At 48.5% G+C, this 25,411-nt stretch overlaps 12 protein-coding genes across 12 annotated transcripts; 5 read left to right on the forward strand and 7 right to left on the reverse strand.

The window, feature by feature from the left end:
- Positions 1–21: 21 nt before the first annotated feature.
- On the reverse strand, positions 22–1,259 carry FPOAC1_008411 (uncharacterized protein; the record flags this gene model as incomplete). Its single annotated transcript, XM_044852853.1, has 3 exons — positions 22–650; positions 702–1,013; positions 1,076–1,259. 3 exons carry the CDS (start codon positions 1,257–1,259, stop codon positions 22–24), a joined length of 1,125 nt encoding a protein of 374 aa, XP_044705523.1.
- Positions 1,260–2,120: 861 nt separating this feature from the next.
- Positions 2,121–2,868, forward strand: FPOAC1_008412 (uncharacterized protein; the record flags this gene model as incomplete). The annotated part of the gene is made up of 2 exons (XM_044852854.1): positions 2,121–2,657; positions 2,704–2,868. The coding sequence occupies 2 exons, from the start codon at positions 2,121–2,123 to the stop codon at positions 2,866–2,868; spliced, it is 702 nt and encodes a 233-aa protein (XP_044705524.1).
- A 302-nt stretch (positions 2,869–3,170) lies between these two features.
- Positions 3,171–7,703, reverse strand: FPOAC1_008413 (uncharacterized protein; the record flags this gene model as incomplete). The annotated part of the gene is made up of 2 exons (XM_044852855.1): positions 3,171–5,410; positions 5,462–7,703. The coding sequence occupies 2 exons, from the start codon at positions 7,701–7,703 to the stop codon at positions 3,171–3,173; spliced, it is 4,482 nt and encodes a 1,493-aa protein (XP_044705525.1).
- Positions 7,704–8,938: 1,235 nt separating this feature from the next.
- Positions 8,939–10,400, reverse strand: FPOAC1_008414 (uncharacterized protein; the record flags this gene model as incomplete). Its single annotated transcript, XM_044852856.1, has 2 exons — positions 8,939–9,684; positions 9,731–10,400. The coding sequence occupies 2 exons, from the start codon at positions 10,398–10,400 to the stop codon at positions 8,939–8,941; spliced, it is 1,416 nt and encodes a 471-aa protein (XP_044705526.1).
- Positions 10,401–10,969: 569 nt separating this feature from the next.
- FPOAC1_008415 (uncharacterized protein) lies at positions 10,970–11,400 on the forward strand (the record flags this gene model as incomplete). Its single annotated transcript, XM_044852857.1, has 2 exons — positions 10,970–11,085; positions 11,142–11,400. 2 exons carry the CDS (start codon positions 10,970–10,972, stop codon positions 11,398–11,400), a joined length of 375 nt encoding a protein of 124 aa, XP_044705527.1.
- Positions 11,401–12,813: 1,413 nt separating this feature from the next.
- Positions 12,814–14,395, forward strand: FPOAC1_008416 (uncharacterized protein; the record flags this gene model as incomplete). The annotated part of the gene is made up of 3 exons (XM_044852858.1): positions 12,814–13,133; positions 13,318–13,756; positions 13,874–14,395. 3 exons carry the CDS (start codon positions 12,814–12,816, stop codon positions 14,393–14,395), a joined length of 1,281 nt encoding a protein of 426 aa, XP_044705528.1.
- Positions 14,396–14,429: 34 nt separating this feature from the next.
- Positions 14,430–15,242, forward strand: FPOAC1_008417 (uncharacterized protein; the record flags this gene model as incomplete). The annotated part of the gene is made up of 1 exon (XM_044852859.1): positions 14,430–15,242. The coding sequence occupies one exon, from the start codon at positions 14,430–14,432 to the stop codon at positions 15,240–15,242; it is 813 nt and encodes a 270-aa protein (XP_044705529.1).
- A 484-nt stretch (positions 15,243–15,726) lies between these two features.
- On the reverse strand, positions 15,727–18,905 carry FPOAC1_008418 (uncharacterized protein; the record flags this gene model as incomplete). The annotated part of the gene is made up of 2 exons (XM_044852860.1): positions 15,727–16,651; positions 16,702–18,905. The coding sequence occupies 2 exons, from the start codon at positions 18,903–18,905 to the stop codon at positions 15,727–15,729; spliced, it is 3,129 nt and encodes a 1,042-aa protein (XP_044705530.1).
- Positions 18,906–19,372: 467 nt separating this feature from the next.
- FPOAC1_008419 (uncharacterized protein) lies at positions 19,373–20,305 on the reverse strand (the record flags this gene model as incomplete). Its single annotated transcript, XM_044852861.1, has 1 exon — positions 19,373–20,305. One exon carries the CDS (start codon positions 20,303–20,305, stop codon positions 19,373–19,375), a length of 933 nt encoding a protein of 310 aa, XP_044705531.1.
- A 595-nt stretch (positions 20,306–20,900) lies between these two features.
- Positions 20,901–21,793, reverse strand: FPOAC1_008420 (uncharacterized protein; the record flags this gene model as incomplete). The annotated part of the gene is made up of 2 exons (XM_044852862.1): positions 20,901–21,570; positions 21,618–21,793. The coding sequence occupies 2 exons, from the start codon at positions 21,791–21,793 to the stop codon at positions 20,901–20,903; spliced, it is 846 nt and encodes a 281-aa protein (XP_044705532.1).
- Positions 21,794–22,203: 410 nt separating this feature from the next.
- Positions 22,204–22,539, forward strand: FPOAC1_008421 (uncharacterized protein; the record flags this gene model as incomplete). Its single annotated transcript, XM_044852863.1, has 3 exons — positions 22,204–22,257; positions 22,322–22,452; positions 22,506–22,539. The coding sequence occupies 3 exons, from the start codon at positions 22,204–22,206 to the stop codon at positions 22,537–22,539; spliced, it is 219 nt and encodes a 72-aa protein (XP_044705533.1).
- Positions 22,540–23,506: 967 nt separating this feature from the next.
- FPOAC1_008422 (uncharacterized protein) lies at positions 23,507–24,358 on the reverse strand (the record flags this gene model as incomplete). Its single annotated transcript, XM_044852864.1, has 1 exon — positions 23,507–24,358. One exon carries the CDS (start codon positions 24,356–24,358, stop codon positions 23,507–23,509), a length of 852 nt encoding a protein of 283 aa, XP_044705534.1.
- Between the last annotated feature and the right edge of the window lie 1,053 nt (positions 24,359–25,411).

The following is a 25,411-nucleotide window of genomic DNA, read 5'->3' on the forward strand; positions in this document are numbered from 1 at the left end:
GCCACTAACTATTGTCGCAACTCAAATTATATCGCCACCTCCAAAACCTCTACCGAAAGGATTGTTACTTCGTCCACTGCCAGGACCAGGGAATCGAGGATTACCTCCAGGACCAGTGGGGTCCCATCGCGCGCCGGGCGGAGCTTGGGGATCGTAGCCTCCATACCCATCGTCTCCGTGCCCATTACCTCCTTGTCCTGTAAACAATGGGTCGTCGAAGGTGGGATGCATACCCGAGTGACCACCGGGGCGAGCAGGCAATCCCCCGCCAGAAAAAGGATTGAGAGGGTTAGGCGGATACAGGTCGTCGTGTCCGATGCCGTAAGGATGCCCACCAGGCATCTGAGGACCGCCTCGTGGTGGTCGTGGTCGATTCACCTCGTGCTCGTCCTCAAAACCTGGAGGAGGGAAGTCGCCCATGGGGTAAGGCTGGGGACGAGCCATCTCGGGAAGTGGGATTACCGGAGGCGGAGGCATGTTTGGGTTAGGCGCAGGGTCACCACGGAATGGTCGGTTTGGGTTCTGTGCTTCTTGAGCACGGCGCTCAGAGCGTGCGTTGTCCTCTGCCTCAGCAGTCTCGACATACCCTTCACTCTGGAGCTTAGGAATGAGTTTTTGAACGATGTTGATTTTGAGGTCATGGAGAACATCTATAAGAGTGAGTCAGTAAACGCTCCTAATAGTAATACTGGGCAACATACCCGCAATAGCTTTCTCAGATGTGAACACAGCGCGGAGCTTTTCAACAAGGTCACTGCGGTCTTCTTGATTGTCCTTGATAGTGATGCGAATAGGGAGTTTCTTAGAGTCCACAACTTCGCTAATCGATCGTTCGAAACGACGAATATTATCGTCTCCCACAGCCAGTCCGCGAACCTCAACCTTCTTGCCCATGCGATCCACACGAATACTAAAGGTCATGGCTGACTGCTTGTGCGAATATACAAAGCTGTAAGATTTGAAGCCCGAGTTCCATTGTGATGGCAGACGAGGAGCAAGTGATTCGCATTCAGCTATTGGTCGCTTGTGTGAGCCGAGTATGATGCTACGTGGGGGTTGAGTAGAGTAGACTTACCTAGCTTTTTGTCCTCGTCAAAGCCCTGGAGCTTGAAGCCAAGAGCGGAGAGATATGAGTGAATGAGAAGAGCGATAACTTCATAGGAGGATGCGAGATCCGATGACTCGTCGTTATGAGGATGTGTGGGCAGCGCTTCCGCCATGCCGCTGAGGATGGCAGGGACGCTGAGCGATTCTGACATGATGAACTGTGATGATTACTGAAGAGATTCTTTCAAGTGCTGCAACAATGCTTGGAGATGAGTGGAGCTAATTTAATGATGGAATCGGTAGTGGAGAAGGTAGAAGTGGAAGGTGCTATCTAGTCGAAAGTGAAGAAGGAGGTGCGTCATGAAATAGTTGCCTCAGCCCTATATGTGGATCATTTAGGTTCTGCGGGGCAGTGACGGTTTAAAGTAAATGGGAGGTCCACCCTGGAGGTAGGTATGTCGGTTGTTTTGTTGGATAAGAAAGGGAAAAAGAGTGTGTCGTTTTTGAGAATTTCTGCAGGTTTATATATTCATATAAAGTTTTATTGAAATTCTATTTAATAGTACGGCCTTGTAGCCTTACTCAACTTTATGCTGTCCACTTTACAGTTACGCTTTCAGTGTTGAACCATCAAAGTTGCTACTCTTTCAATATGTCATGCGCCACCTAATCATGTACCTATGTTGAAATTCGTACGTTGCTAATAAATAAATACAGTTTTGTACGCATATAGTTGCTATTGGACTACCTACTAATCCAGCTAGCTCTGAACAATGAAATGCTCAATTTGCGCACTTCCTACTAGATGAATTGTACAGCTAAAGTTAGAACAGTGTAATGTAGAACTAAACCGTCACAACTTGCGTAAGGAAAGCTGTTTAATGATATTCTGTGATTGCTCAAGCCTAGGTACCTAGTACTGACGGTATTGTCGCGCAAACCTCTCATGGCTCTGAGATGTCTCATGACAGTAGCATCACGTGAGATCGCGTTCCACTCAACGCGTCCCACCACGTCTTCCAAACCACCGATTCTTTAACATCACCACTTCCTCAACATCCCACATTACCACCATGGACTTAGGCCCATCTATCCCCGCCGCCCAAGCATCACACCTCCTTTCTTCCTTTACAATCTTTTTGAATCTCACTCTTCACACCCTCCTTTACCATCGCGGTCTCTACCCTGCAACTACTTTCCTCACTGCACGCGCCCTCAACCTCCCCGTCCACCAGTCCCGCCATCCTGGCCTCTGCACGTGGATAAACGATGCTGTCTCTTCTGTAGCAGTCCAACTGCGAAAAGGCACTGTGCGCCGTATAGCCGTTGTAATGCATGCTGCAAAGACTTTTGATGTACTTGAGCGTTGGGTATTTGACGTTGAGACGTTTCCTATTGGCTGGGGTGATAGAGAGGAGAGGAACTATAGCCCTGCGTTGGTCGAAGGTGTGGATGAGGAGGGTGGTGTGAATTGGACGGATGTAAATGAAGCTTTACGGGGGGCTCTAAGGCGTATCTCGCATGCAGCCGAGATGATGTCTGCTTTGCCTGAAGGTAGCACTTTTACACTTGCCGTTGAGCTACGTGACGAAGCATCGGCACCAATAGGGGTAAGTTCAAAGTCTCATTTGAAATACGCCGAGCTAAATGACTTAGCATCCGCAACATTGGATACCTTCCCAACCAAACCTTCAACCACCAACAGACACCTCTTTGAATCAAGGTTCGGCTATTGGCGGCCAGAACACAACGCCAATCCGCTCTGTCAAAGCCGGTCCCCTCTTCTTTGAGTGTTGGATCGAGCAAAACGATTTAGAATGATCACAGAATGATACGCATATGATACCCGACTTGAAAGGATAGATTATCGTCATCATGAAATTTCATAACCTCTAATTCGTCTTGTACAACATGACATGAACCCATTGTCCTGGCCCCGATTCCCAGACCCGAGCCAGTCCGTGCCACATGACCCTGCTCCCTACTCCGACAAAGCCTCGAGTCCGTCGCGTTATGTACAGTCCGGCCGTCAAGGCATAGCAAATCCCTTGACTCATTACCATCAGAACCCTTTTCAAACGCCCAAATAGCCTCCCAACCAGCCCTCCAGAGGACAGCAGCGCCTACTCTGTCGTCCCCTTCAATGCCGCACGCAGACTAACCATCTCGCGCTTGAGTCGCGCGTTCTCCTTCTTCATTCGTGCTGTCTCGTCGCTTTGATCACGCAGCCGAACCATCAGTTCTTCCTTTTCTTCTTTGCCCTTGCCCTTGAGAGCCTTGACAATTTTGCCAAGCTCCCCGTTGAATTTCTCATACAGTAATTCGTTCTCTGCCACTGCCTCTTTGTATAGCTGATCAATGGCCCGGACCTTGGCTTCAGCTGCTTTGACCGTAGTTTCCATGTCGTGCTGGATTGCTGCGTGCTTCTCTTGTATCTCCTGGATGGCGGCAGGAACTCGGTCCTCCAACTGCCGGACGGCAGCCGTCACTTGTCGCATATCAACCGACTGTGACCCTGGGGACTGGGCATCACTGAGGCGCGCCATTTCCTCGCCAATTTTGAACAGCTCAGATCTGAGAGAAGCATCCACGTCGTCAACAGCCTGCTTCTCCGTATTGAGCCGTTCTCGAAGCTTTTGCGGAGATTGTAAGCGGAGTCTCTGAGTTCCACGCCTAGATGGGCTTGAGTTTGGACGAGGAGGTGATTCAGCCCCTGGAGGTGCAGAACGGTATGGGCGCAACGTCGGTATGTTACTTGAAGATAATGTCTTGGAATGCCTGTGAGTTTTGAGTGGTGCGGGTCGACGGATTGCCTCATCAGAAGGCTCCAAGGGACTTGGTTCAAGCAGACTAGGCTGAAGCATGTCTAAGACATTTTCTTTCTGCCTTGATACTCGCATCGTCTGGGCCACACCGGGACTAACTGGTATCCTAGACGTCGCTGTCTTGGGGCTTGCGTTGAGCTTCTCTGATGTTTCCTTTGCGTCTTGAAGTGGCTGCGGTGATTCGTCATCGTCCAGGGTCACCGCTTCCATGTAGTTCTTTAGATCCGACAGAGAGCTGCGACGCTTCTTCTTGGGCGACCGCGGTGGTGGGCGCTCCGTCTCTGGCTCTCCTATTGTTTCCAATAATCGATGGGAGCTTCCTGGTCTCTGTGCTTCGTCAAACGCCCCTGCTATGGGTGGACGATCCCTGGAACCTGGTCTCCTTGCTAGCTTTTTGGGTATTGTGTTGTCATCGATGGACCTCGAACGGCCTAATGACGTTTTTGATAAGCTGAAAGCTTCGCTTGCTGTGGGGTTTCTGTGCTTACTGAGTTGTCGCCATACTGATGATCGGTCGTCTTTGCTGTTCTGTCGCAATAGGGTATCGAAACCAAACTTGCGGCGCAGTGATGACGTGTTTGATGCCAACGAAGGGGTGTATCCTTTACCACGAATAGCCGAGTTAATTGACTCATAAGTTGAGCTGTCCAGTCCAAAACTGTGGTTCAAGCTGGGCTCTTCGAAGATCCGATCGCAGTCTTCCACAAGACGATCGAGTAGATTGATATAATTTGCGGCTGTTCCGTCATATACTAGCAACTCTGCAAAAGCAAGTGTCAATGCTCCTCTGTCGCCATCATTGCCGCACCCATCCAGCAGATCGGCCAAGAGCTTGATGAGAGCAGTGAACGCGCGGCGATTCTGTGGAGCCATGTCACCGAACAAAAAGTTAACAAAATCTGCAAAGTCGCCGGGCACTCTCTTGTTAACGCGTGCTTGCAGAGTATCCAGAGATTTCATTGACATGACTGGGCTTATTTGGTCGGCCCATGCGATTCGAAGAAATTTTTCAAAAGCAACAAAAATGACCTCGGTGCCTAGGTCAGCAGTGGCATCAAAATCATAAGGGATCTCGATGAGTCTGTTGTAAAGTTCATTGACCGTTAGTTCGTCAACCACTGAGCGTTGTAACAAGGTACGACCAATAATGAGACCCTTGCGGTTCTGTAGAGCGGCGACATAGCTAGTGAACGTTTGCTCTAGTCGTACTAACGGGTTATCGGTACGGGTTTCCTCTTGAGAAACGCCATCCTTGCCCCCCTTTATTGAGCTGACGACAGATGCCTGGCTGTTGTTGCGATGTATCGAAGGCACCTGCTTGTGTTTTGAGCTCACACTCGCCGTGTCAGAAAGATGGACCGAGCTGCCGCCCCAGAAACTGGAGAGGAGTTTTACAGGGGATGAAGCGAGAAATGACCTGGTCTTCTCCGCTCTGGTGTTGAGTAGAAGACCATGAAGCGTCTTGGAGTAATATGAGACGAGAGGTGCCGTCAATTGCATATTGGAAACACTATGCTGCGTGCTCAGTAGTTGGATCACTGCATTTAATTAGCTTCAGAAGTTCAAAGACTCATCATGACAGGGCTCACCTCGTCGTGACATTGTAGGGAGGAAGTCTTCCAGGGCAACGTCATCCTGGAATTGCCTCCCATTTAATCCAACTGTGAGCATTGATACCCGCTTCATGTCATTGGTCGTCACGTTGACAACAATCTCAACCCCGTAATGGCCTACGGGTGCCCCTTTAGTACCCATATCATGATCGACAACCACTCGAATTGGGGCAGGCTCCTTGCGGCCTTCGATAAGCTGGTCGGCACCCTCCTGGAAGATAGCTGCGTGAAGCCCAAGGTTGCTATCTGGCATGCGCGCTGACCGTAAAGTCCAGGTAGGATCCTCTCGCTCCTTTTCCGAAAATCGAGCTTCAATTCTTGCCTTTACCACATCCTCTCCCCATTTGGCGGCTCTTGCTTCGTACATCTCTTGTAGCAGGAAGCATCGCGACGTGACCGCTTTACTAATTCGGTGCTCGCCTGGATGAGCACCTCTCATCTCCTCCGTCGAAGTCATCCAGAAGAGCGTTCCATCGTCTGCCTCGGTAAATCGAACCTCGGCCAAGTCATGCCATCCAGTGAAGACAAATTCATACGCGGCTGGACCACCTGCGGCATTGGTCATGGAGATAAGTAAACCAGCTGCAGAGGGTTTCTCGATCTCACGGAGGAGGTCTCGACCTGTCATGGTTCCACTCATCTTCTTGATTATAACCACACAGTCTGAGAAGAGGAGGAAAATTCCGGATCGATCCGACTGATTGAGTAAAGGTTGGAAGGGAGGTGCCAGTTCGGTGAAGTCGGCTGTTGCGATGAGACGACCTTGTGGTTCCAAGTTCAATGGCCAAGCTTCAACCATATTCCGAAGCCGGTTGGTGACATGTGGCTTGTCAGGCAAGGGCTCATCCATTGAGCAAATATTGGTGATGATATCTCGGGCTTTGAGCATGGGCTGCAGAGCCGGATGTGTCATGGGGATACATCCCACGATTTGGTCAATGAGTAAGCTGTAGCGGGGAAGCCTTTGCACTGGCTCAATAAGGATGGAGCGGATCGTCTGTTCGCCAGCTTGAGCCACTCTTTGCCTAAAGCTCGACTGTTGATCGAGGAATGAGTTGAGTAGTGTGGGAAAGTGCTGGCTAGCTTTAATGTAATCCTGGTAGCACTCTGTAAACTTGGGGAACCATTCCAAAAATAATCTGGCGATGGCCAAGGCACCGCTTGGATCTCTTGTCCGGCCAATTTTGGAGCCCATAAAGTTCATCGTGGGCGTCTCCATATCCCGTAAGGCTTCCTCTTCAGTGTCGTCGAGAATCCTCCGCATTTCCTCCATAAAGGCCGAGTTGACCTGCAGAATACCGTCTGCTGAATTGGGAAAGAGTTTCTCCAACTCTTCTTCAGAGGGGCTCAAACTGCCAGGCGCTCGTGCTTGAGCGCCCTCGCGAAAGTCGGCTGCGACATTCGTCACCAGCTCCCTCACTTTGGCCACATATCGTTCCTCAGTCTCGACCAGTTCTGTCAGTTTCATACGCAACTCCATTTTCTGATCCTTGAGGAATGATTTGCTTCGGTTCAACGCAGTCGGCTTTGACGGTGCTCTTCGTAGTCGGCTAGTAGGTAGAAACACTGGTTCTCCAAATAATTTTATCAGAGGTGTGTATCCTCCATACTGTCGCAATGTTGGGTCTAGGATGTCATCTTCGTCGTCGGGTACATCTTCGAGGTCGACAGACTGTAGTGGAACAATAGCGCCTGGCGGAAGAACAAAGTCGAGATCGACATGGCTGATGTGTTGTGTCTGCAAAGCGTCCTGCAGAGTCTCGATGATGTCGGCTGTGTGATCGCTCTGGACCATGTCCTTGACAATATCGGCTGCATGTTGTTCGCTGAACAGCGCTGGAGCACTGCCAGGACGTCGACCTCTTGTGGGGTATAGATTCTTGAGATATAATTTAACGCAATCGGGTAGTTCTGTAAAGTATTTGAAGAGGCCGAAGGCGAGGGCCCGGTAGACCTCATCTCCCTGAAACTCGCGGGGTAGGTGGTGGACGACGCTGTAGAATGGAGAATTGGGCGATATTGTTATTCGGGGGAAGCTCTGGAAGCCGGCTGGCGTAAAAACGTGGACTTGTACTCGAGAACTGTTGAGGGTATAGTTTGCGGTAGTCGAGGGCCCGTGGAAAAGTAACAGAGGAAGATGGCCGAGTAGAGGATCAGCGGCGTGGTAGAGAGTGACACTATCTGACGACAGCACCAGCTCTTCGGTAACGCGAACCATGACGTTGGGGAGAAGAGGGGCGTCTTTCTGTCAGTTTAGGTATGTACAGTACAGTGCAGTGCAATACGAAAAGTATGTTGACGTCGACTTGGGACGGCGGTCGCCAAGTTGGGTCGCAGATGGGGAGCGATTCGACGAGAAGCGATCAATGGCGAGCTTAGTTAGGTGCAGTAGCTTAGCGGCGCCCAACTTTGAGGAGAAGATAAAGATGAGACGAGACGAGACTTTATCCGTAATTACTAACGAGTCGCCTCCTCCCTCGTCACGGATACTCAGATTTGCGCATGCGGACGAGCAATCGAATCGAGGGGTTGACAAAGTGACGTTGTTTTGGAGATCGATCTCGGGCTGGGATTAGGACGAGACGAGCGAGATGGAGGTTTGAGCTTTGGCCCGTATCCGTAGTCGGTGGGCGGGAGTCAACAAAGCCCAGACCAAGACCCAGACCCAGATTCAAAAGCTCAGAGACAGTTGGAGAGATGTAGCGGGAACACAAGCGAGAGATGGTGGGTCTAGCCTGTTTCGAAAGTAAACACACTTTGACTTTTTGACTTGGCATCAAATGAGATCAACCGCTAATTATTTGTTTACTATTTACAGCATACCCATTGTACGTGCGTCACACAGAGATTCTACCTAGTGACTAGGTAGACAGATGTTGTGTTTGACAGTTGATCAACGAACGCACGTGACAGACAATAACAAACATTCAGCATCAACAGCACTAGACCTAGGTACTAACCTATTCAGCTGGAGTAGACGCAGAAGCAGGGACTTCCATGATGCGAGCTTATTGATCTAAATTAAGCTTGGTTACAGTAACCGTCCGGTAAACCCTGCCCTGGCAACAAGAAACTTCAGCCCAACAACCGCTGCCCGGAGCGGTCAAAGCCAAAAATCATGGAACGGATAACTACACAAAACTCAATGCCCCTGCCCTGGCTGCTTAGGCGGGGACTAGCGGTTGCTCCCTAGGTGAGTTCCAAGGCATTGACCGCCGAAGCTACAGTGCCCACCAATTTATGACGATTTTACTGGTGGACGTCGCGGCTTGGACGATCAGCTATTCCCGCCAGCACCTCTTTCAGGTTTTCTATCATACAACTACCAAGAAATTACCTAGTATTTGTATAAATATTGAACTTCAAGTTATTGACTATAACACTAATTATATCAGGCCACTAAGCACTCAAGGATAAATAAAATATGATCTTCTGCAAAATTCACTAAACAATCTATTCGTCCTCAAAGGCCTTGATCACCTCTTTGGCACCTCGTACACCAGATCGAACAGCGCCCTCCATATACCCCTTCCAAACCAACGATGTCTCAGTGCCTACAAAATGAACTCGTCCATAGACCTCGCGCAAGGCTTTTCCACTGTCGCTTGTCAGAATCCCGGGCATCATGACCGGTGATGGCGCTCCCCAGATCCAAGGCTGCTTAACCCATTCCTGGACAATGATGTTGACAGGCTCCGGTGCCTCGATGCCCACTGCGCTGAAGATACGCTTGAACTGTTCTGATACGATCCGCTTCCGCTCCGCGGATGACCATTTGGACCAGTCCCTGCCTCTATCACCAACGACGAAGCAGGTGATACTGTATTGCCCGTCCTCTTCTGAGCACGTATCTCTCGAGAAGTATATAGGCCCCTCCTCAGACTCAATTATGCCACTCAATCCAGCATCACGCCACCATGGCTTATCAAAGACAAAAATGGTCTTGGAATAGTAGCCCAAAGCAGTGCTATCGCTCAAAGACTTCTTAGTCGGCGGCAAAGGCGGCTCGAACACAAGGGACGAGTAGAGGCAAGTTGGTACTGAAATAACCACTCTTTTTGCCCGGAAGCTCTGCCCTGGGTTGGCAGTTTCGACAATGACACCATCCGAGCCTTGTGTAACAGTCTTAACAGGACTGCGGAGTCTTACAGCTGCCTTTGGAAGTTTGGCCGCTAGACGGATTGAGAACGTCTGGTTTCCTACTGTCGGTTAGCTAACATCCACTGGAGCAGTTCACTCTCAGACCTTGTCTGTTGCGCAGATATTGCCCTCCATCCTTTCCGTCAGAAGCCATGTTTTCCACGCCTGTGCCACTGCGGAAATAATCTACCATGAATAACGCGCTGACCTCGTCGGGTCCCACGCCTAAGAGGGGACTTGTAGCGGAATCAGCGACTGCTGGACCGAGTTCAGGCCCAAGGTACTTGGAGCTCAGTTGGCCAAAGGTTAGTGAGTCCAGCATCTCTGCTTCGGGATGACCGGAGGGGTTCTCAGGATCGATTTTGTCGACCCACTTGTTCAGTTTCTCGATGAATTTTTGAACCAATTCAGTCGCTCCTGAAGGCAGAGACATCCCGGACCCGTGCGGTATCTTGTCGACTTTGCCGTCTAGCTGCTGGTGTAGGTTCAGTCCAGTAGCTCTTTGCTTGATCAGGTCGAAGCCAAACTCCTGCGCAAGCTTGTATATTTCGCTCTGGTTGGTGTCATTTAGCCAAGCTGCACCGAGGTCAACTTTACCTCCCAGGTCAGAAGCATCAACGCTAAGAGTCTTGCCGCCAACCCGATCACCGGCTTCGAGAACGGTGACAGAGTAGCCAGCTTCATGGATCTTGACGGCCGAGCGGAGTCCAGAGAGGCCTGCTCCTACGATGACAACGTCGACAGTCTCTTGCTTGTTTGTAACGGTGAGCGTCATTTTGAGACGAGGAAGACAATGTATGAGAGGAGTGAAAAGGATAATAGCATCGGTTGGGTTATGGCTAGAAGATAAACAGATACATAAATACCGGGGGCCGTAATCCTTTTTCAAGCTATAATCTCACATGATATACGCGAATTCGTATCACATCAGAGCGGTTTTGGTTTTGACCATCCAGGGATGTGGTTGCTGATCTCAGTGAGATTTTGCTTACAATCCTCCTTTACTTAACAAACAAAGACCCAACTTTAACCATTTTAGCCTAACTTGTCAAAATACTTCAGAGGAACTGTAGATTACTGCATTGAATAAGCGAAACAAAACTGTACTTATACATGAGATATGATAACTCGATTTGTTTGTTCTACTTTCAGCCTCCATGTTTCATTAATCGAGACTCTTCACGTGGACCCACGTTTGGTTTCATTTGTTAGCGTTGCATCGGAATTCTAGGCCTGAACCATTTCATAATCATCCAACTTGAAGTGACTTGTCAGCCCGCCTCTAAATTTGAATCTTGATATTGAAATAACATACTTCCCGTCCAAAAAGACATTACCAGTGCCATGTCAAGCCAATCACGCGGTATACCCGTACAGCACAACCCCTCGTCTACCAGTTACCGCCTCATCGAGCTTCCCCCAGATCTACAAAACATTCTTGAGGCTGAAGACGCCCCCGTGTAAGTCGCTGCAGTTGTATTATGATATATCAGCACCATATTAACTTTTTCCTCAGGCTTAGCATCGAGTCCTCTGATACCTCTGCTGTTATCAAAACCCCCAACAAGACATATGCATTACGCCAAAAGAACACATCCAATGCTTTCATGCTCATCTCGCCCATGTCCTCATCGTCTTCAGATGAATCATCCAGTCAGGGCATTTCTATAGTTTCCACGATCAAGGAGACTGTAGAGTTGGATGTCGTTCCTGAAAAGGCAAAGAGTGCCCCGAACAAGGGCAAGTGGCATGAGCGGTTCGGACGGAACAGATAGTGGGCATGTGATGATCTACAGTGCAGAATCATCGCTCACTAGGTCGGGAGACTTCTGTTGTTGGAATGTGTTTGGGCAATTGTCGTACTACTCTTGGAAGCAAAGCCATCGGCTAATTTGCTGGCAGGCGAACAAGTGGTAAGATGATGGACGGATTGCTAGTTACACACATCCCGACTTGTGATACTATTGGGCATTAACCTATGAGTTATGCCAGAGAATAAATTAAACATATCCATACCTTCCGTAAGTAGGTAGGTAGAAAAACAATATCATGGGGCCATACTTCTCAGCAAGAACTTAACAAAGTTAACTCAATATACTCATCCCAGATAACTTCGAGTCAGAATCTAGCAACAGAACCCTTGTTTTTGCAACACAATTTGCCTCCAGACAGTCAGTAACCTGGAAATAGATACCCAAGCCAAACCAAGCTACTACTATCAGTGTTTTTTTTTTTCCCTTCTGGAAAGTCCTCTCGCATGTGTCTGTGAAAGCATGGGTTATACGACGAAAGTGATTACTGAATCTTAAATATTCAAGGCCCAGCTGTGTTTTGTCGCATATAAATGCTCATCATGCTACCTACTAGGTAGGTACTAAGGTGGGTACCTAACAGGTAGGTACCATCGCGGGTTGGGGGGGTTTTTAAACATGCCCAGGTGACAAAATTAGGCTGTCGACACCATGTCAGCAGTACCTATATAGTGTATTGGATTCTAACATCATGTGCGTACCATTGACAGCCAGTCAACAGCCTTAAATTGTCATCTGGGCATGTTTAAAAACCCCCCTCTTCCCCTATGGTATTAAAGAGTCTAGACAGACAACTACTAAGGAAAGAAGCAGCTGACCAGTCATCCTCTTGCTGCCTTCCACAGACTACCCACCTAGGCTACCAGGTAAGTACCTACCTACCTACCTTACCTAGACAAGTCTCGATTGTCACCTTTTCAAGAACCACATGTTGCGCATATATACGCCGCCAGTCTCCCGGCCTCGCAAAGCCTCGTCAAAGTGAAAGACCTGAGAAACTCTCTTGGCCATCAGATAGGTACTTTCGTGTTGAGAACTCTCGTCGTCATCCCAACACTTAAACTTTCCACCTGAGTCTATCTGAATAATGTAACCCAACCCTCGGCTTATTGTCTGGTTGTTTTACTGGCAACTTTTCGGTTTAACTTCACCTTCACCTGTCACGACACTGCCAAATGCAAATGCATTACCCTTGCGCATTGAATCTCGGCCAACACTCACCTTTCCATCTTAACAATTGACTGGTTCTCTTGATTCTGCATCTTTTCCCGAAGAATTCAACAGAGCATGTATGCAGCAAAATCTTTCCCTTGTCCTTCTCCTTCAAACAACTACCAGACCCAAGTCTCGACAGTTATCCACGCATAGGCAACGAGTATGGGGGACACCGAAAACGATACTGATATCGACGGGGTGAGGCACCGCGATCGAAACTATTGTATCCGAGCATTGGCTGCTGTCTTTCCAAACATTTGCCTACAGTACCTTGAAACGGTCGCCGTACGCTTTCATTTCAGTCCCGATGACGCAATCGGCTACATCCTCGATCATCCAGAATCAGAACAACCTAAACAGACAGTCGGAAAGAGGAAGCGCGATAATAATGAACAGGATGACCTGGAAGAGAGATTGCGCAAGGACAGGCGCCTGTACACTTCCGACGATCGCAAGCAACCCTCAGAAAATGGACCCAAAGCGTAAGTCAAAATGGCTCTAACACATTTTGTATACGGATGACACAAGAAAAAAACGTGAACGTTGGGAGCGCAGTCGAACATGCCTGAGGGTACCTAAGCAAATAAGCATTGCTAGAGGAAGTGGCCAACAAAGGCTTGATAAGATTTAGTTTCCGGGCATTTCTAAGTGTTAATTTGAATATAGGAGAACAATGATTGCTGGTGACTTTCCCACGGTCCCTATGAAGGTTGTCAGAGAGTTTCTCTCAGAAAATAAACATAGTCTTTATTCTGCATATCTTGCCCTTGACAAGACTATCAAACAAACAGATAAGCCTTTATCATCTTGGAAACAAAAAACGAAGGTCTCATCTCTAGCACCAGAATACGACGAAAAGAACTTCGTGGATACCATCAGATCCACGGATCACCAGCAAGACATGGAGCTAATGGAGGAACTCAAGGCTGCTAGACTTGCTGTACGACAGGCAAATTTGAAGAGACAGAGGGAAACCGAAGCCCTTGAGGCAGAGAAGCGAAACTTTGACGAGGCACAAGCCAAAGGCGAAACAAAGGATTGCGAGTGTTGTTTTGACGAAACTCCATGCAATCGGCTCGTTCATTGCGATGGCGAGAATACTCACGTAAGTACACAACACACATTTGACCCTCCACGAAAGCGTGGCTCAGCACCTGACTTTCTCTCCCACCAAGACAATATAGGTTCTATCATCAGGCAGTTCTTGCTAACAAACCTCTAGAACTTTTGCATTCCATGCGCTCGCCGGAACGCCGAGACCCAAGTTGGTCTCTCAAATTACAAACTGAAGTGTTTGTCCATTGAAGGCTGCCCGGCTGGCTTTTCTTTCAAAGAACGGAAGAAGTTCTTGGTCGACTCACTGGCTTCTGTTCTCGACAGAATTGAGCAGGACGAGAACCTTCGACAGGCCGGGTTGCCCAATCTTGCCAGGTGCCCCTTCTGTTCGTATGCAGAAGAGTACCCGTCGGTGACCGAAGACAAAGAGTTCCGTTGCCGAAGGCCCGACTGCATGATCACAAGTTGTCGTCTTTGTAACTTGGAAACTCATATTCCCAAGACTTGCGAAGAGGTGGCTGGAGCAAAGCTTGACCTCAGGCGACAGGTGGAAGAGGCCATGTCGGAAGCTCTTATCCGCAAGTGCAACAAGTGTACGCCTCCAAATGACAACTTCGATTGCAATGGTTTTCTGTGGCTAATTTCTTTCGACAGGCAATGCACCTTTTGTCAAAGAATCTGGCTGTAACAAGATGACTTGTTCCAAATTCAGTTGTCGCAATATGCAGTGTTACGTATGTTCCAAGTCTTGCGATTACGACCACTTCAACGAGCCAAAGTACGGGGGCAAAGTGGGCAATTGTCCTTTATTCGATAATAGTGAGAAGCGACACTATGAAGAAGTTAAGAAAGCGGAGAAGAAGGCCAAACAGAAGGTACTGCAAGACAACCCGGGCCTTGAGCCCGAAATTCTAGACTTCGCTATCTCTTCAGAGATTACAAGAGACGACTCTCTTCAAAGAATGAAACATGCCACTGCCAATATCGCTGGGCGGCATGTCGGCCTGCATGCTGAAATAATTCGAGTACAACAAATGCGTCAGGCACAGCAGGCAGAGGCACAAGCACAACAAATGCATCAGGCACAGCAGGCACAGGCACAGGCACAGGCACAGGCACAGGCACAGGCACAGGCACAGGCACAGGCACAGGCACAGGCACAGGCACAGGCACAGGCACAAGCACAACAAATACATCAGGCACAGCAAATACAGCAGCAGGCACAGCAGCAGGCACAGCAGCAGGCACAGCAGCAGGCACAGCAGCAGGCACAGAAGCAAGCACGGCAGCAGGCACAGAAGCAAGCACGGCAGCAAACAGTGGGTGATATGAGGAACCAGAACCGTCGCCCGAGTCCCCTTCCTGTGCCTTTCCAAGGGTCTGCACCGCAGCTGGCTCTGCTTCCTGGTCCAGCTAGTGCTAGATCGCAGCAGGGCTTCTTTCCTCAAAATCAAAGATTCAGTTTCATACAACAGGCAGCTAACCCACCAAACAAAGATAACAGCCCCCCCCCCAAAAAAAAAAAAAAAAAGTAGTTGAGGGAGATTTAGACCATCGTTCTTAGACCATTGTTGGTATTGGAGAAATGGCCGCTGGAAGCATAAGGGATGGAATTTAGGTCAGTTTATGCTCTTTGAAAGGTAACCAGTAGTTCTTAGACTACCTCTTATTTTTATATCCTAAGACTTAGCAGGCCAAATTTTCTGCTACCTACTAGAGTAGCCTAGGTAGATATCTATCTATGTGTGAGAATGAGGTTGCTTCTTTAAACCTTACCCACCACGACCCGTAGCTGCAGAAGAACAAGTCAGCGTTGGATTTCGAAAATCGTGAAAACCCACCAATTACTCTAAGCATCTAACTCACATGAGATCTTAACCTTGAAACCCGTAGTACTCTACCTCCGACCGAGCTGGGTTTGGGGACACGACCTTGAGATGGCAGTCATTGGATAACAGTGAATGGATGGTTCGTTGAACCATATTTTCACATTAATTATATGGTGTGCAGTGTTTGGTTCTACTCGACTTCCTCAGATTCAGCATTAGAATCTGCTATCTCATTGTCATTATCCACAGCATCCTCATCATATGAGACAACCTTGCGACCACTTCGTGTCGATCGTCGGGTCGCATGTACAGGTGCATGCTGTTCGTTTTTTATTCGTTTTTTAGGGCCCCCTTTTCTTGATCTTGCGCTCGTGCGCGGCTGTTCGGACTCTGACTCGGATTTTGCTTCATGATTGGGTTCTTCTTGTTCCGTGTCTTGGTCCATTTCAGGCTCTGGCTTTGCCTTGGATTCAGGGTCCAGCCCTGCGTCATCCTGTGATTTCGGGGAAGCTGCTTCTTTACTGTCAATGTCCATTGGGGAGGTCATTCCCTGTTGAGCTACCCCACCATGCTCCATCACGAGTCCATCGTCACCTTCGTCATCTTCGTCGATGGCAGGAAAGAAGCTCGAAGTATAGTGCGCCGGTGCTTCTTGATCCTCCTCTACTTCTTCGTAGCCTTCCGGAAGGAATCCACCAGCCATATCTTCATCCGGCACCGATGCTGGCTTCTTCAAATGGGCAGAGTTCCTGGCATGCCCAAACACAGATATGTCGTCGGTGATCTCTCCGTACTCCTGTCTAATTCGTTCCGCTATGCGCATACCCATAAGGAAACGACGCCATTGTGCAAGCGCCTTCTTTCGTCTTTTCTCGTCTTCTTTTCGTGCGCGCTCTGCTTCATCCTTTTCGAGTTCAACCATCACCATATCATGGTTCTCTTCGGCGATGACGACGCCCTGGATGACGGGAACAGCCATGCGATGGCCAAATTCAAAGTCAACTACAGCTTCTGCGTAGTCGATTTGAAGCTTTTTGCAAACTCGTATTGCCCCGCGAAAAGGCACATGTACAGCACCCTTGGGACACATATGTTCGGCAAACAAGTCAATGTTCCTATAACGCAGTTAGCGAGTTTGAACGTTTTCTCATGAATAAAACCATACCCGTATTCGTTCTTGGGAATGACTCCGTCCTTGATCGGTGGTGGAATGATCCAGTCTGTTTGCTCCCAACTGTAGAGGCCCTGGAGAACCTTTTCTCCTGTAGCAGCTTCCGCTTCCAAGATCTCTCTTTTGCGGTTCAAGGTAGCTGCGCGGTAGGGAACCCTCTTCAATGGCTGCTCACCAGGCTTTGGCGCCCGGCCCTGCTTGTGCCAAGTCTCGGCACTCTTGACGTTCAGGACATCGCTACGTAGGAAAACGTTTTCTTCATCCACCTTGCCGCCCTTTCCCTTGTTCTTGAATATCTTTGCGGGTTTCGCTTCAGGTTGAAGAGCCTCCTCGCGCTTCAAGTGGCGCTCCAGGACAAACTCTTTTGACTGCTTGTAGTATTGTAAAGTCTCTTGGCCTTCCTTCACCTCCTTCTTTTCTGGTTTGGCAGGCTTCAAATCCGTCGCTTCTTCGGCTTCGTCGAGCTCAGTTATGGGATGCTTCCTACTGCCTCGTCGGTATCCTGATATTACAGTCTTAAACCAGTCGAACTGATCGTATCGCTTAATCTTCCCGTGTCGGTTGTAGACAGGAACTTTTTCTGGCATCATTCTGACTCCCTTTGTACGACCAGGAAGCATGCTCCGCTTCAGATACCTGATTGTGACGTCCTTGGCGGTGCCGTCTTGCGAATATCCAATGATATACGCCATTATTTGACGTGCCTTGTCGGCTTTTGCCCCACGAGGTTCCAAAGACTCTATCAAATCTCGATTCGTCCCGACCACATTCTTGACAAGCGCATCGACAGGCAGGTACTTATTCGTGACTGGTGACAAGACTTCGGTCCAGTAATGTGGGAAATCCATATCCGTATCAAACTTCTTGGTTGATGTTTTTCTCGGCGTGACCTCCATATCCACAACCGACTCGTCATCAGTGTCCTTGTATTCAAACTTCAAACCCTCCGAGTCGCTTACAACCTCGGGTTTTGATTTTGCCTTTCGTGTTGTCTTTTTGTCAGCCTGTGTTGTCTTTTTATTGGATTGCTTCTTTGTGGCGGCCGCTGTTTTAGTCGTTGTTTTTGTCTTCTTATCTGGAATTGACTTTGTCTGTTTCGTACTTTCGCTCTTTTCCGGCTCGGCCTCTTCAAGTTTATTCCACCCAAACCCTAGACAAGGCAGGTTCGCAACCATGCGCGCTTCTAGACCTAGTCCGCGAAGTAAAGCTGTAAACAGTTGGGCACCTACATCTCGGCTACCCTCACAGCTTCGGGCACAATATCTCAACCCTTCTAGACTTGGGATCTTCTCGCCGAACTGCTCCGGATCATGGGGTTCTGTTTTTTGTGCCTTTGTCAGACGATCCAGCCGTTCAAGAGACATGTATCCCCATTTCCTAAGCCCCGGTGCTGTAATTCGGAACCGCTGTTTCCACCAAGCAGAGAGTGTTTGCATGAGCCGAAACAAGGGATCTCCATGACTCATGTCGACAGCATCTGGCTCTAATCTCTCGGCCTCAACTCCCCAGTCGCGCGATTTTCTATCGGGTACTTTTTTGCCCTTCCCTTTTGATTTGTTGTTATCCTTTGTTTGCTTTTTAGGTGCCGGCTTCATTTCAAAGCCACTATTGCGCCTCCATCGGTCCACCTCATCCCAGAGTCTAGGGGTTAGATGAGAAATCATAGTTGCCTGCACTTCAGGGTCGCAAAGCCATGAATTTCGGGAAGCATTATGCCACATAAGGAGCATGACATGAACGCAGTGCGAGGCATGTCGAACCTTTCGTTCACGTTTTGAGGGTCCCTTCCTGTCGAATGTGTTTGTGAGTGAAATCCGTGTATCGCGCGTGAGTGTCAATTCAAGGTCTCCGGAGGTCACTGGGGCGTCCGGCAAAATTGCAACTGGTGCTTCAACATCCTCAAATTCGATATCCTCATCATCTCCAGAATCATCATCGTTACCTCCCGGTTTCTTTGGTGGCACAACGTCCTCAAATTCATCATCAGACAAGGAAGTCAAAGAGCTTCCATCATCGTCATCGTTATCAAAACCATGGAGAATGGAATTTGAATTAGGTGTCGCGGATGCGTCTAAGTCGTCGTAGAGTGTTGCTTTGCGCCGCGATGCATCAGGCTTCTCTTTCGCTGCTTTTGTTGCTCTGCCTTGCCCGGGTGGCGGCGACTCACGCAAACGTTTGCGTGGCACAAGAGGAGGCATGCTGATATCGTAAATTGAATTGTCGCATCATGCGAAGTTGGTTGAATTGTGACTTCTTTTTATCAATGGTAGTGGGTACGTCGTCATAGAAGAACGCCAGGAAACAAACACGTGTTCACGTGACTCGATTAAATCAGTTAGAGAAGCAGTTGATCCATTCGATCGTATATGTGTTTTGTGTCACTTATTTATTGACATAATTTCTACATATCGGCCGTTCAGTTTCCGGCTATCATGCCAGGTCGGTTCCAGTTTAGTTGATAGCGGCTATTACTACCTACGTAGAAGGCTGGCCGATTTATATCCATGCGCGTAGAAGCAAGTCGATCAACTCTAAGCAGATAACAGAACAGACTCCAAAACAATCGCATTAACAGAAGACAACTGATATCGTAATTATTGTTATATAAAATTGCCCAACGCCGTCTATGCATTTCTATCGCTTATTCAGAAACCACAACCCATGCTCATGCTTCAATCAGGTCTGGGGTAGCTGGTCCAACACCACGCAATAAAACCACAGTATTTCCACTCTGCAAAGCTGTCCCAACTTTCTCGTTGTACTCTAGAATCCTCCCTCCCTCCACGTGGAAGACACGTAGCTTGTCTTTTTCATCCGAACTTTGGTTGTTAATGTTCTGCACCTGCAGACTTTTTGCTGCAGCATCTAAAACTCGGCCTATAACCCAGTCCTTGTTGTAGAAAAACTCTCCTTTGGGAAATTTGGCTTTGGCCGTCTCCGCTTCAGCCTCCACGTATACGTATACCCTCTTTTCAACGGGTGTCTTGGCATCACCTTTGGCCGTCTTCTTCAGGTTGTTCACTGCAGCAATTCGTGCAGAAGTGGAAGTTGGTTTCGGTTTTGGCAGCGCTCGGCCGGCCTGCTCCTTCTTTGCTGTACCCCATGCGCGTAGCTTGTCGAATGCCGATCTTGTCTTCTGGCCAACGTCGAATTGCGCCGGGCGGGCTCCAATAGGTACCAGATTGCTGCAGTCGTGGTCTTCCTTGAGACGATGTTTTAGGCAATAATCTCGGTTACATGTCTGACAGTGTACACCAGGTATTAAGGACGTTCCGATCGTGGTCTTGCAGTCGGGCGATGAGCATGGCTTTTGGGACACCTTGTCCCGTAGAACCTTTCCTTGCCCGATAGACGGCTGTGATAGCTCCTTGAGCCGCTTTCGCTCCGCCCAAGCACCAGGGTTGGCGCATACATGTGCTGTTTCGGTTCGGTGATCGAGGCAGAAAGTCTTGCGGCAAGACTGGCAGAAAAAGGGGAGGAAATCGAGTTGGTTACAGTAGTCGTATTCGCAGTGCTTGCCGATTAGAGTAGCCTCGTTTTTGTCGTCCATCTCGATGTAGCTAGTATCTTGAGCTTCTGGTGTGTTTGATGACGCCATGATGAATGTCTTTCGAGGTTTATAAGGTCTGAGAGTGAAAGTTCGTAGGTCGCAGGCAGATGTGCTGTCGCAAGTGTTTTCGGGGGTTGTAGGTAGATGACAGATACAAGAGGCGGCGGCAAGGAAATGTCTAGAAGAGTCGGTCCACGTATGACCAAGACCAAGCTTGGCAAATTAAGACTGAGTGGTGGTACAAGCTTTGACGTTTCAATGCAAAAGAAAGAAATTAGTATGCGCTCGCCTGAAAGGTACGACGCGAGATGCGCCTATGGTCTTTATGAATTATTCACAAGTTACATGAGCAGAAATGGGAGGCTTGGGTATTATTCATGGCGCACAGCCACCTTCAAGGGACCAGGAGTAAATCGCGGGGTCCCTATTCTCCCCACCGTTGGAGCTCACTGGTGATGCCAGATTCATGGCCAGGGTTATATCCCTGCATATCAGATCAGTTGTGTTAGTAATATGCATGTGGTTTGCTGATTTTTGGAGTTGGTCATGCAAACTCTATATGTAACAATGCTGGGTTAGATATAAGAATATGAGTTGAGCGCCTTCTACCTTCCCTGAACGCCAGGTCGTACAAATACTCGCATTACTGTTCCTTTTCCTTGGCTGGCTTCTTTGCCAACAAGTCTTCACGGCCCGTCACAGGCGCATTTCCAACAGCGCCTTTCCCTCCAAAAGTCTCAAATCCCTTGTGGAATGCCCACTCAACCGCATTCTCGACTGGCTCATCAAACATGGCTGGGAGAAAGGGGACCACGGCAAGACCCAAGCCAATAGGCCCCCAAGTTCGAATAACCTTGTTCTTCATATCTTTCATGGCTCGGCCGGAATACCTCACAACACTGTGAATTGTAAAAGCAGGCAGACCCATACTTGCGACACTCTGAAAGATTGCGCGCTGCACCATGACGGTGCGGTAGTCGTCGAGTGGTGCTACTGTCCCGGGTTCGATCGCGCGTGTTTCAAGAGCAGGCAGACCCGTGACCTTTTCTTGACGGGGGCTGAGTTGCAACTTGGGATTTAACACCCGCTGGTTGTGCCAGTATGACTTGTAGCCTTCGTACGAGACATCACCGATAAGGTACAGCCAAGATACACCGTAGGCACCACGGACGAGGTTCGGGTGAGCCACTGGCCTAAACGACTCGCCTATATCTGAGGTGTAAGCGACATATCGATGCGCCGAGAGAAGAATCGTTCGGATCCGAGTGGCGTAGGCTGCATATCGAATATTGGAATCGGTGGAATCAGGGCCGCTATGCTTGGTTAACTGGTGTCGACAGGGACGTATACAACTACATACTAGCCCTCAGCCATGTCGTTCAAGACATTTCCGTTCTTGCCGGTCTGGTTGACAGAGTCTTGTACTTTGTTGGAGATTTGCTCTTTTGAGGGGAGCTTCTCGGCTACAGCATCTTTGATCTGAGCTCCATTGCTCTTCTCTTCCGACTTGGGATCTTTTGACTTTCCCCACCACATTTCAGATTTTGCACAAGATCTTGAGTCAAAGACGGTGTGAGATATTTAAAACAATAATAAAAAGGCGAGATTCTACGTCAATCGTAATAAGAAGCTCCCATTTTGATGGCCCGCAGCTACCCTACCTTTTACCCACAGTTGGTTAGTAAGTGGTTGCTGCAGGCAAAGCAAGTTGGATAACAGTGACGTTGCTTCCGTAGATCCGATTGATCCCGATCTTGTGAAAAACCCGGGGAATAGCCGCAAAGCCTAGCACAGGTCGGTCCCTTTAAGCCTGTATTTCCAGGCACAAGCTCCAGTTGATTTTGAGAGCTCGGCAAAGTATCTCAACCGCGACACTTTGAACATCCACCCGTTGTCCTCCGTCCATCACCCAATTCGTCCACTCAGGTCTCGTCTTATAACTCACAATGGCTGGTATCGCTTACTACACCATTGCCGGCAAGCAGGTCGGCGGCCACTACGTTCGTACTTCCGCAATTGGGTCTGCTGTAGTCCTGGAACCTTTGAAACTGATATAAACAATAGCTGGCCATGGCCTGGCTGGGAACCCTCTTCGCCGGTGTCAAGTACGCCACCTCTGGCAGCTCTGCTAAGCCTACCGCTACCGCTACTCCTCCCATCAACGCCTCTAGCTCCGACGAGGCCAACTTCATCCAGTGCGCGAATTCGCTCTGCTGTGTTGGAATATTATGGACTAACACAATGACAGGGACTTCCTTAACCAGCAGGACAAGAAGAACTAGACGGCTGAATCAAGAACAATGGTCATGCAGTTATTTGGATGTGGTGTACGTTTATAAGCCATGGCAGCATAAGCTGTCCATCGAGTCGGACAGTCAAATTCAGATACCAACAAAAGCCTGTTTCGCCAATCGTGGCATGACGATTCTCAAGAACGATTCCCCTACATGTGAAACACTCGAACATGCGACCGATCAGCTCGAATCAATTTCGCTCTTACGGCGGGCTGAATTTTGATGTTGCAATTGCTTGCATGCTTACTCCGCACAAATCGCCGGTGTTTTCCTCGAGTTCGAATTGGCGCAAGAAATTCTTGTGTTGTGCCAAAATCAAGCATTGGCGACACGATGTCGGCTTGATGTTTGGTCCTTGGCCAATGTTTTGCCATTGTGTTTCTCCATTGCCGAAGCCAAGGGCTACGCTATTGGAATTGTGACCATAGTTCGTCCACTGACTCCTTGTCATCTTCACAGCCCAGCTCACGTTTTGGCGACACTTGACGTCAATTTGTGGCAGTTCAATATGCTCATGATTCCCATGCAGTGCACCTTCCAGCAAAATGAGAAAGCATAATGGTGGATTATTCTACTAACTAGCAAAATTCAATGTGTGAATGATGGGCGACTTCTCCCATTCATGTAATGACAGTCATGCTGCACGTCTAGAGGCTGCAGACGCAGAGCTCCATATCGCCTCTGAAGGTATCCTAAACCACCACGTGGTGCACAGTATCCTAGGAAGCATAGGGCGGCCCCTTCTTCGACTGATAAGAGTTTGTATTGATGTAAGCCAACGAGTGGGTTCAGCAATGCGATAGTGTGTGTCATACTAAGAAACCCCGACAAGGAATTGAAAACTTCTTCACAACTGGAAGTAAATCCGAATGTACATTGTCTATTACTTATATCGCACGCTGTTGGTTCTATTTAAAAATCAAACGCTAGATGACGCAAGAAAACCCCAGTAGTATCAATTTGATACATACTCTAGTGACGCTTGTCCTGATCGCCCAAGCTGCCACATCCGCAATGCAGACATAATAACCATAAGAGACCATCGGTCTCCAAAACCTTTCTGGATTCCATTATCCGAGAAATCAATCTTGCAGGTCTTCCATGCTGCCTCTTTCCATGAGGCCATAGCAAGGTACTCATTCGGTGCCTTCACATCGCCAACACGGTAAAGCTTGAATTCGTGGCAGTATTTGGCGTCTGTGGCCGCTTGTACTGGTGTCATCGTCCATTCAAACTCTTCTCTCGTGAAGATGCCGTCTTGTCCTGCCTCTTGTGGTTTTGATTCGATTGCCCATCGGAAGACAATACATTGTTCAATATCATCGTATAGTGCCTGAACAATCTCGGTAGCGACTCTGTTATCCGTTCCGGGTGCCCCAGAGACATTGACAATGCTTTCTAGGACACCTGGATCAGACAGACCGTCTCGCAAAGTCTCACCAGCTGCTGCTAATATCGGATCCTTTCCGGTAGGGCCGTTGTGAAGGAGCAAGCAAGGCGCACCTGAAGTACGACCAAAAAGTCCAGAGTGTTCTGTTACGGCAAACATCTTTGAAATGGATTCAGTGCCGAGAAAGAACGTTCTTAATTTATTCCATTGCCATGATATCTTCAGTGATGTTGGTAGCGGACGGTATGGTGTATCTACGCACTCGCTCACAAGAGCGGTACTTGATGGTGTGAGGGAGTTGAAGAGGGCGATTCTGGTGGAACTGGAAGTGGTGGAAGCTGCTGTTGAGGATCTGGCAGTTCCTGGTGCCCTATAGTGTGAACCGTCCTGGTCCCCTAAAGCGCTGGTCATTGCCATATTGTATGATTATCCTTTGGTGTGGAAAAAGACTGGGCATATAGGATGCACTGTGAGTGGTGATGACGACAAGTAGAGTAGTATCACGAAAGAGGTATAAAGTCGCCGTTTCAACGTCTGATATAACAACGAGAGAGGGAAAAAGGCGATTCCAACGGTTTTAAAAGGAGCAGAAATGTCATAAAGTCAGTTGGTGAAGAACATGTTACATAGTTAGCTAGCCCGTCGGCAGATCGCCATGCAGGACGACAAAGCTAGCGTATCGCTAGGCACACGTTCGAGAACTTTGCCAAGTGGCGGCATGGTTCAAGCTAGAGCCGGGTACTCCTGAAAAGGAAGTTGACGGGCATCTCTGCAGCCGCTAGTCATGTAATCAGTATATTTAGTTTGCTCATGAGAACCTGACGAGTCTTCTGGGGATAGTTCAAACGAGACTTCACGATAGTTGAGGTTTTAATGATAGTAAGGAGTTAGAACAGGCCGGGGAACTATTAGAGAGCTTCGCCTTCGTCTCCATGTGTAATTTCTCCACGCCTAGTTAAAAAATTAGGTCAGTGCGAAACCGGCCTGTCGTCCATCCCATCCCATCCCATCTTCATCCTTATCCACCTCAAAAGGCTACACTGTTCGCTGAGCTTTTTATTGACAAACATCCGAGCTCTTGAGCTAGGGGAAAATCAGCTCATATGTTTATATTGAGCACGGTTACAGTACGAATGATAAACGACCAAGCTGACTATTAGAACAACCAGGGCAGAAATTTTGTTTGATGAAATGATATGCTATGCAACCTTTCCTCCCCCCCCTCTTCATTTTATGACAATTATGTAACATTAAGAAATTTCGCCGAGGGAAGAAAAACCCATGTCTATATCCTAGCATGTCTATAACTGTAATCCTGGTTGACATCCATGCTTCTATCAAAGTTGCCGGAAACAACGAGGACTAGTGATTCAGTCTAGTACGTTATCGAGGAAGCATATACCGAGGTTTTGTTCATATCACTCTTGGCCGATTTCTAGGTTACAAGACATGCAAAAACTGATGCCATGA

This window comes from Fusarium poae, chromosome 3 (genome assembly GCF_019609905.1).
Source record: "Fusarium poae strain DAOMC 252244 chromosome 3, whole genome shotgun sequence".
Lineage (NCBI taxonomy): Eukaryota > Fungi > Ascomycota > Sordariomycetes > Hypocreales > Nectriaceae > Fusarium > Fusarium poae.